Source organism: Oncorhynchus gorbuscha, unplaced genomic scaffold, assembly GCF_021184085.1.
Source record: "Oncorhynchus gorbuscha isolate QuinsamMale2020 ecotype Even-year unplaced genomic scaffold, OgorEven_v1.0 Un_scaffold_10522, whole genome shotgun sequence".
NCBI classification, from domain to species: domain Eukaryota; kingdom Metazoa; phylum Chordata; class Actinopteri; order Salmoniformes; family Salmonidae; genus Oncorhynchus; species Oncorhynchus gorbuscha.
The window spans coordinates 147-11,007 of NW_025753275.1; the positions used below are offsets into that span (position 1 = coordinate 147).

General features: G+C 43.0%; 1 protein-coding gene across 1 annotated transcript; it reads right to left on the reverse strand.

The window, feature by feature from the left end:
* Positions 1-238: 238 nt before the first annotated feature.
* Positions 239-10,431, reverse strand: LOC124030317 (endochitinase A-like; the record flags this gene model as incomplete). Its single annotated transcript, XM_046341709.1, has 13 exons — positions 239-448; positions 572-661; positions 798-920; positions 1,216-1,278; positions 3,135-3,221; positions 4,017-4,082; positions 4,759-4,950; positions 6,697-6,912; positions 7,814-7,891; positions 8,217-8,420; positions 9,636-9,710; positions 9,899-9,976; positions 10,392-10,431. Coding segments are annotated over 13 exons (1,522 nt in total), but the record flags the coding sequence as incomplete, so codon positions are not given.
* Between the last annotated feature and the right edge of the window lie 430 nt (positions 10,432-10,861).

Consider the following 10,861-nt stretch of genomic DNA (forward strand, 5'->3'; position numbering starts at 1 on the left):
AAAAACATCTGCCATTTCCAGCTACAATAGTCATTTATAACATTAACAATATCTATTGTACTCTGTATTTCGGATCAATTTGATGTTATTTTATTAATGGACTTTTGGGGGGGTGCTTTTCTTTGAAAAACAATTCCATTTCTACATTTCCCCAAACTTTTGAACGGTGGTGTTTGTTACTATGCATTTGCATTGTAGTTGGAGTACATAGACAGGTACAGTGTCCCACTCTCCCCACCTGTGGTGTCGTTGTCTGTCTTTTCCCAGTCTAGAATGATGAAGGAGGGGCATCCCTCCACCGTTACCACGGTGAGGTTGTAGGGCGGAGACTTGGGCGGGGCTGTCACGTTTGTCTCCCCGCCCTCCTCCTCTGGGAAGTAGCTGAGAGAGGTGGTGATGGAACAAGGCTCGTCTGGTTTCTTGTCCGTCTTGTAGACTACATGGGGTGCTTAGGGAAGAGAGATCACATTTAAAGGATCCCTGCACTGCTGGTTCAAAACAACCATTTAGTCATTTTCTGTCCGGGACAATAGAAGTACATGATAGTTACAAGAAGGGTTTTTTTACGTACCAACGAAACGTTTCTTTCCCAATGCGTCCACGTCAGAGGCTGGTAGGGAGCTGAATAATGAGGAGTTCTCCCAGGTTTCAAACCAGATGTCTGTGAGAGGATGAGAAAGGACAAGGATATGCTTTAGAGCTCCACAAAACACATTTAAGGACTGTCCTCATACGGGGCACCAATAATGTAGGTTTTCTTAGGACATAATTTAGCTCTGAATTGTGATCGGTTATACCATTGGCTGATGGTGCAGTCGTTGTTGTGTGTCTGCGGTCTTGCTTGGCAGGTTTAGTCGTCACTGATGGAAACTTCTTCAAAATGGAGGCCTTGTCTGTTTGCTTCAAGACATTCAGCTTGTCTGTAGAGAACCGAGTTTGGCAAATAACAGAGTTTACAAAAAATAAGGTTTGTTGTTTTTCTTGGCTTTCTCAATATTTCTATATTTGTTTAGAAGAAAGGTGCTTTTCGAGGTTGTAAACATAAGCTCAGCCAAATGACAAATTTCATGATGACAAAATACTCTTTCACTAACAGCTGGTTTATAATGGAGTTTGGGAACTGGTGTGTATACCCCCATTTCAGGCAGTGGATGATGTATAGAAAACTGCTCAATGTTAAATGATGTGTTATTATTACAACCAACTAAACCTTACTCATATCACCAGGTTTGCCAACCAGGTTGGTCTTTTTGTTGACAGGAATGGACGGACGAGATCCTGAAAAATAGAAATCAAAGGAAAGAACAGTCAATCACATAATCACTAAACATTACAATTTCTGCGAGAACCATTCCTTTGTCTCTCTGATGGCATTATTTGCCTTGAAGAGATCATCTTAAATGAAAAACAGTGGAACACTCTTTCACCGCCACTTGTAGAATAACCCAAATAACTTGACCATTGTTGACACAATCGGCAATATCTAGAGAAAACATCAGGATTTCATCACGCATCTGACATGCACCATCGGTCATACACTGTTAGAGAAAAGCTTTCCAAAAAGGGTTCTTCTGCTGTCCCCATAGGAGAACCCTTTTTGCTTCCAGGTAGAACTCTTTGTGTAAAGGCTTCTACATGGAACCTAATAGGGTTACACCTGGAACCAAAAAGGGTTCTCCTATGGAGGACAGCAGAAGAACCCTTTTAGGTTCTAGATAGCACATCATACTGATGACCATGAGCTGTGGCAAATTATTGGAAGGAACTCTATATGGACTGTATAAATAAACGGATGGTAAAACCCCATACCCTACGCCCAATGAACCTTAAAACATGAACAATCCTTTGTAATTCCTTGAGGTTTTACACATGTTCTGAAAGTTACCCAGAACGAAATGCTTAACCTGTTGCCAATTAGCGCTCTGTTGCACTGAGGCCAAATTCTTCACAATCAAGGAATTGTTCCTAATCCATAAGAAAATATGCTAAATGCAAAGCCCCAGTACATAAAAGCTGGTGTAGCTCTGAAACATTTTAGCTGGTAATATAAAACAATATGGGTCCATTACTTTCCATCAATTACATGTAAAATATCCATGTTTGAAATACTGCCAGTTTGCAGTTAGCACTGCTTTATCCAACTCTACAGTTTCTAGAAAACATGCTTAAAAGAAAAGCTTTCCCGAAATGTTTTCATGCTGTCATTCAGGACAGCATATGTTATACATTTATAAAACTGTGACTCTACTGAAAAAATCGGAGTAAGAATAGATATTTCTCTGCAATGACAGTGTTCTATGTAATCTTAAAACATAGCATTTTTCTAGCCACATGGAACCAGCATAGATCAAGATTACAAATGTTTCACAGGGTACAGAACATGCAGTGAACCTTGATCATAGGGGACTGCATGATCAAGTGACAAGCCACCAAACACAATCATTATTGACTGCTGACTTTTTCTGCCTTTGCACTGTGACCAGTCTACTCATGCAAAAATATTAGTCCACTAAGTCTAGTTCATACAAACACAAATCTGTAACCAAATGCAAACATTGAATTCCTGTAGCTGATGAAAAGCTGATGCCATGCTCTCCTGATTGCATGATGGGTACTCCAAAAACTGGCACCTCCACAGTGATGCACTAGCCTGTGAAGATTATTGTTCTTCTTAAGTCAATACTTGCAATCAGGCAAGAAGCATGTGGAACCTACCCAGGAAAATAGATGAAAATAACATTTGAGCCGCCCTCCAAACAAAACGTCAAGTTCATTACACGGCGGCAGGGCTATTATAGAACACTTTATTTCTTAACATGTGGTAAGAGAAAGTGCAAAGCTTGGTGAGAAACACGCCAAAATAAGGTTCTTAAAAATAAGCTAATGACACTCAGACGTCATACTTTCCAAAAAAGGAAAGTATTTTCCAAAGGCCCGGTTGAACTGAAGCCTTTGGTCGAATTCTTAGTGATGGTCGTCCAGTGTTTTGATCAAAACAAGACGTATTTTACATCCAACATGGCCGACTCATGCAGTCTGGGCCGAAATGATGGCGATGGAAGCTAGCGTGTGTCAGTGTGGGCAGGGCTAGCTTTGCGCAGGGTGCAGATAAGACTGGATTCATGCCATTTTACCATAGAACTGGTCCTCAATGGAAGAGAAGCCTGAACGGCCCAAAACATCAGGGTTTATGTCCTCCAACAGCGAGTTGTTTGTGTTTGCTGCAGGAAAAGTACTAAGATTAAAACCTATTCCCAAACCTATTGTGTCTTTGAGGGAAATGTGGCATGTCCAGACACTTGAAGACATCGATGGTATCTGAACATATCAATTAATATCTTTCAAAGAATCATCCTTGAGTATTCCACTGTCTTGCATTATCAGTAAAGACACAACCAATTGACCATAACATAAAACAGAGCACAAACATACAGTGAATGATGATGATAGACAACCCAACCACATCTCATGCTCAATGAGGACAGTACAGGACTGACATGCATACAATCATGCACAGGGTGAAACCCAACCATAAGCAGCTCAACATTGATTTGACTTCCAGTTTGCCAGTTTGTGACAGAGAAACAGCATTGGTTATGTAGCACGGCATACAAAGAGCCTGATCTTTGAAGACCTCTGAAACTGCTTCAGTTTCTGCCTGGAAAACATGAACTGACTTTCCCCACCACCACAAATGGGTACTAACACAGGCGTACCTCCCTAAAAAGAGCAGTGATTACTTAATACCCCTTTGATTACTCGCTGTCATAAGCTTTGAAGCAAGCAACAGCATTGAATCTGCAGAAGCTTCCATTAACACCAAGACCCTTGGACAACGTATGGATAGACAGACTGATGGGCTGATGAATGGATGGATGGTTAGACAGACACATTATTGACAAACAAAATGAATGGGTGAAGGACACCGATATTGTTTGATGATGGCGCCACAACGCCAACAAACTGTATGGGTTAATGGATGAGAGACACGGAGGAGAAATATCAGCTCTTTTTACCCATTCTCAGTCTGTTCCAAACGACTGGTTTGGGGAGGCCGGTTCCTTTGTGATGCTTACCATTGGCTGTGTAGAAGAAGAGTGACTGTTATGGAAAAAGCAGCTAGTATTGTTAGCTCAGACTTAATTCTTCAGGAAAAAGAGATTAAAGATGAATCTCCCAACAGGCCTTGTGAGGAGGAAAATAAATAGGAAAAGGAGGAGATGGACCAGCGGAGAGTCCTGTCAGAGCTTCAGCCTCAAGTGAACAACGTGTTTCCCCAAAGACAGTGGAAAGCTCTGTCTTAACATGGCTGACCCGTGCTGCGACCAGAATCTACGACATGCTGACCGTATCTGACAGATCTTTCTAAAAGTAGCAGTGACTTCTTCAGATGGTGCGAGAGTCGAGAGATGGATATATTGGACAGCCAGGACAAATCTTGACCGCAAAGATGACAAGCTACGTCGATGCGTGACTGATCACGCTCTCCACATGTTGTGCAAGGTGAAATTAGGCACTTGATGCCAAACCAACTCTGCAATCTTTGCCTGACCTCAATCTCTGCCCAGATATGACAACATTTCTGGTTGGTTTGGAGGAAGTCCTGCACACTTTTTACACAGGGTTTGTGGGGCTAGAGAGGATTTCAAGAAGACCACACAGATATGACATAGTAGGAGGAAGAGGAGGAGGAGGAGGAGATGAGGAAGAAGAGGAGGAAGTGGAGGAGAAGAAAAGGGGACAGAGAGATTCCATTACCCCCTGGTGTCCTGGAGGTCTGTGATGAGTTATTAGCCCTACGAAGAAGGGATGAGGAAGAGGAAGGGGAATCTTGTCTTGAGCCATCAGTGAAGGGAAAGAGAGGGTTTGTGGCAGCAGGAGACTTCATGGTCCTGCCTATCAGTGTGATGGCCGGGCCATGGGGTTTCAAATTTCTCTGGTTGCCTTGACCTAGAAAACCACAAAAACAATTGTAGAACCTGTTACAATGTGTAGTTTCAATGTCTGTTAAAGACACATTATTTGTGACATTCAGGTGTTAGGGAACTACAGAGCCACGGCCCTTAGGAGTGGAATAGTGGGGTTCGTGAGGATGATTCAATCAGTGATCTCTCAAATAAATCTGCAGCATTCAATAGTGTAGTTTGATTGAAGGCATCTACTGTAGTTCCCTAACATGAGCTCTTAACTCATGTTAGCCTTGTTGTTATAAGTGTTGCATGTTTTTTTGTGTACTTTTAATTAATTTTGTGACTTAAACAATATTTACGATAGATTTTTCAAGCATTTTTCATCCTAAAGCTTCCACAATCTTGAGGAATAGAGTCATAGATGCTGCTGGGGCTAAGCAGTGCAGCGTAACCATGACTGTCAGATTGTGTATGCCATGCAGATATGGATAATGCAGTAATGTGGTTGATAATGTGGTGGATGGTGCAATAACGGGCATTCAGTCCAACTCCTGATCATGACCTGTGGACCAATGAGTGTGCATTAAAGCTGGACAACAACACTGAAGCTGTGGACCAATGAGTGTGCATTAAAGCTGGACAACAACACTGAAGCTGTGGACCAATGAGTGTACATTAAAGCTGGACAACAACACTGAAGCTGTGGACCAATGAGTGTGCATTAAAGCTGGACAACAACACTGAAGCTGTGGACCAATGAGTGTACATTAAAGCTGGACAACAACACTGAAGCTGTGGACCAATGAGTGTGCATTAAAACTGGACAAAAACACTGAAGCTTTGTACCAATGAGTGTGCATTAAAGCTGGACAACAACACTGAAGCTGTGGACCAATGAGTGTGCATTAAAACTGGACAAAAACACTGAAGCTTTGTACCAATGAGTGTGCATTAAAGCTGGACAACAACACTGAAGCTGTGGACCAATGAGTGTGCGTTAAAGCTGGACAACAACACTGAAGCAGTGGACCAATGAGTCTGCATTAAAGCTGCACAACAACACTGAATCGGCTAGTATTGTTAGCTGAGACTTAATTCTTCAGGAAAGAAACAGATTTGAGATGAATCTCCCAACTGGCCTTGTGAGGAGGAAAATAAATAGAAGAAAAAAAGACAGGACAAAAACAGATGTGATTTTGTGTGGAAAGGTAGCGTGTTATACAGTAGGTGATGGACCAGCGGAGAGACCTGTCAGAGCTTCAGCCTCAAGTGAACAACGTGTTTCCCCAAAGACAGTGGAAAGCTCTGTCTTAACATGGCTGACCCGTGCTGCAACCAGAATCTACGACATGCTGACCGTATCTGACAGATCTTTCTAAAAGTAGCAGTGACTTCTTCAGATCGTGCGAGAGTCGAGAGATGGGTAGATTGGACAGCCATGACAGATCTTGCCCACGGAGATGAAAAGCTATGTCGAAAACATGACCGATCACGCTCTCCACATGTTGTGCAAGGTGAAATTAGGCACTTGATGCCAAACCAACTCTGCAATCTTTGCCTGACCTCAATCTCAGATATGATATGACAACATGTGTGGTTGGTTTGGAGGAAGTACTGCACGCACACTGGTTACACAGGGTTTGTGGGGGTAGGGGAGATTTCAAGAAAACCAAAAGGAGATTACATAGTAGGAGCAAGAAGAGAGGAGCAGGAAGAACATGAGCAGGAAGAATAAGAGGATGAGGAGAGGAAGGAAGGAAAAGGGGAGGGAGAGAGATTCCATTACCCCTTGGTGTTCCGGAGGTCTGTGATGAGTTATTAGACCTGTGAAGAAGGGATGAGGAGGAGGATGAGGAAGAAGAGGAGGAGGAGGATGGGGTATCTTGTCTTGAGCCATCAGTGAAGGGAAAGAGAGGGTTTGTGGCAGCAGGAGACTTCATGGTCCTGCCTATCAGTGTGATGGCCGGGCCATGGGGTTTCAAATTTCTCTGGCTGCCTTGACCTAGAAAACCACAAAAACAATTGTAGAACCTGTTACAATGTGTAGTTTCAATGTTAAAGACAATGCTGTTGTGCCATTCAGGTGTGCTGGGAGCCACGGCCCTTAGGAGTGGAATTGTGGGGTTAGTGAGGATGATTCAATCAGTGATCTCTCAAATAAATCTGCAGCATTCAATAGTGTAGTTTGATTGAAGGCATCTACTGTAGTTTCCTAACATGAGCTCTTAACTCATGTTAGCCTTGTTGTTATAAGTGTTGCATGTTTTTTTTTGTGTACTTTTAATTAATTTTGTGACTTAAACAATATTTACGATAGATTTTTCAAGCATTTTTCATCCTAAAGCTTCCACAATCTTGAGGAATAGAATCATAGATGCTGCTGGGGCTAAGCAGTGCAGCGTAACCATGACTGTCAGATTGTGTATGCCATGCAGATATGGATAATGCAGTAATGTGGTTGATAATGTGGTGGATGGTGCAATAACGGGCATTCAGTCCAACTCCTGATCATGACCTGTGGACCAATGAGTGTGCATTAAAGCTGGACAACAACACTGAAGCTCTGGACCAATGAGTGTGCATTAAAGCTGAACAACAACACTGAAGCTGTGGACCAATGAGTGTGCATTAAAGCTGGACAACAACACTGAAGCTGTGGACCAATGAGTGTGCATTAAAGCCGGACAACAACACTGAAGCAGTGGACCAATGAGTGTGCATTAAAGCTGGACAACAACACTGAAGCTGTGGACCAATGAGTGTGCATTAAAGCTGGACAACAACACTGAAGCTGTGGTCTGAGATGACGCTGACACCGTGGACAGCAGACAGACAGCGGAGTGTACGTAGACCAGCTGCGGCAAAACACAGTGAGGGCATTCATACGATGAGGTCATCGTTACCCAAGTTGTTATTATTGGCTTTCTCACTGCCCAGGGTGGGGGTTAGCAGTGCTGCTCCTTTCTGTGATTCGCTGAGAGCTGTGTGGGGAAAAAATTATTTGATCTGTTTCTGAAGGGTTGGGTTACAGTGGTTTGTAGAGAAATTCAAGTTAGAGCTTCCTTGCCTATCTGTTACTCGGGCAGCACTCTCAAAGACTACCCATTGAGTAAAGGAAAGCAAAGGATTCCTGCCTCACTTCATAAAAAATGTTTCAGTAAACATCTAGGCGTTTTCTCCGAAGAGAGTTAGGCATTTTAGATAACTTCTTTGAGGTGTGCCAGAGTATACGCTGATGCCCTTAACATGACATTACAGACTGTAAAAGAAGGGGAAGGTAAAAGAGAGTTGAAAGGTGGAAATTACCAGAGGAAGGGTTATGTGTCTTCACTGTGGCGCTAGTAGGTCCCCTGGGTTGGGTCTTTCCCTGTTGCTTTTCCCCGGGTGGAGAGGGGTTGTTAAGGACAGGGGTGGCAGAGGAGGTACTGGGAGTTTTGGTGGGCAGGAGTTGGGGGGCAGGAGGGAGGTCCACGAGATGAGAGGAAGCATTTCTAATACTGTTTCCTCCGTCTGGGTGAGAGAGAAGAGGGAGGTCAACTATGATTATGGGGACTGGAATCTATGGAGTCACATAAGGACATACCTTATGGAACATTTTGATGCCCAATATTTGAGGTCAATATCAACAGTTCATAGAAAGGCATTCAAATCCATCTCTTTGGCTCTGAGATGAATGTCTCTGAATGCCTTTCATTGACTGTATAAGATTGTAGTTATTTATCTTTTTTAAATAGTGGATGCAGGTTGATTTAACTTTGTCACATAATGTAGTTGAACCTCATTGAAATACACACAGAAAGTCTTGAAAATATAATTGGAAGGAGTATTTAGAGGGACGGAAGGGGTATAGAAGCAACTTTGTGCTGCCTTTCCCGAATGGGAAATTGAAGCACGTTTTTTGCATGCAGTGTTGTCATGCAGACTGTTTAAACCCAGCATTGCCACTGGCTTTAAATACAGCAACAACTCTGTAAACCAATGAGATGGCAAGGGGATGAAACATGGAGAGAGATGATTGAGGCGGCTGATGTCAAGAAAGAGCGTCATGGTGATGGACACAAACATATAAAATGATGGATTTTGATGGACACTGCAGCAGAGAGAGAGAGAGTCACAGAGGTTGTGGGGATAGACATGGGAAGAACAAACAGCAGAACAATTGGAAAAGGATGGATGAATAGATCAATGGATGAGCTATGGGTGAAAGAAAGAAAGAAAGAAAGAAGAAGGAAGAAAGAAAGAAGAAAGAGAAAGAAAGAAGAAAGAAAGAAAGAAAGAAAGAAAGAAAGAAAGAGAAAGAAAGAAAGAAAGAAGAAAGTGGAAGAGAGGGTAAGGAGTAAAGTGCAGAGTTGGACTGATACAGTGTGAAGGGGAAACTGAGCAAAAAAAAGCAGCCAATCCTCTCACAGCGCCTGAAGGTCTAAGCAAAACAAAATCCCCGTCATGAAATGTCCCATGGCATTTGCTCTGGCAGAAACTTACGCGCATACTTCCAACTCTGTGGCGGCACCGTCCTGTGCCACCATCATCTTCACGATCCAGGGACTTTCTACCTCTCAGTGGACTCAAGGCATGCCAGCATGCAGCCAATCACAATGAACAGCTGCGGTTCTCACCCCCCACCCTAGCCCACCCCTCCCCTCGCAGCAGCGTAGTGGACATAGCCAAGCGATGACTGACTGCGAATAAAGCTTGATATGATTCAAAATGTCCGTCGCTGTTTACCCAGTGGGAACTGTGGCCATTGAGGCTCATTGGAGCGGGGGTCAGGTTTAGCTTCCAGGTGTCTCTCTGGTGGTGCTGTAGAAAATAATATCATGTTTCATAAAGTGTGAATAGGAACGAAGTGCAAAGTTAGCGAAGGTGTTGGGCAGGAAATGTGTTTGACCACAGAAGGTCTTTAAAGACAGTGAAAATAGTAGTGTTTTTGGCAACAATAATACCATGTGAAAAGTTAAGTGCTTTAGAATGAGAGAGAGAGTAATCACCAAAAGATGTCTTGGGAGCTCCTGGGAAACCTTGGTTTTTGGTCAGAGGGAGTCTAGGCTGAGTCTTATTGTGAATAGCTGGGAGAGAAAGGGAATCAAGAGGAGATAGGCAGGATTTCAAGTAGCTACAACATACTCCCTATGTCTAAAGTAGTGATGCTGTAAACCAACACTTTACATAACATAGGCATATTAAATTATTAAAACAGTGTAAAGGCATTACCATATTAAAACAGTGTAAAACAGTGTAATATGCAGCTATATCCTCAGAAAGCAGGTGTAACAAGGGTAAGTAGCATTTAGCTGTCTGGACCTATACACCTGGAACAATATCATGACATCTACATTCCTGTACATTGGAATAAAGCTTAGGTAACGGTGTTGCCTGGACATGCATATTGACGTGTAGCATTCCTCACTGTTTCAGTTGGATATATAATAATAATAATAATATAAAGTTCTGGTTTCAAGTGATTACACGGAAATGGCTTACCTGGACGAGGTGGGAAAAGTGCACGGGACATGGGTGGTTTCTGAGAAACAAAAACAATCTAGAGTTGGTGGACGGTTTTATTGCCACCAGATCCACAGCCACAGTTCATATGTCAACGCTAATACGCTAGCCGTGCTAAAGTCATGTTTCCGTTTCATGGTGAGGATTACGTTGTGCTTTGTGCTGTCTCCCCTTGAGTGCTACATTACTGAGAGTCTCACTTCAGACATCTAGTGTACCCTAACGTGCCCTTCAACATCCCTTAACGGCACATACATCACTGAGAGTCTCCCTTGAGACATCTAGCGTACCTAACGTGCCCTTTAGCCTCCCTTAACGGCACATACATCACTGAGAGTCTCCCTTGAGACATCTAGCGTACCTAACGTGCCCTTCAGCATCCCTTAACGGCACATACATCACTGAGAGTCTCCTTGAGACATCTAGCGTACCTAACGTGCCCTTCAACA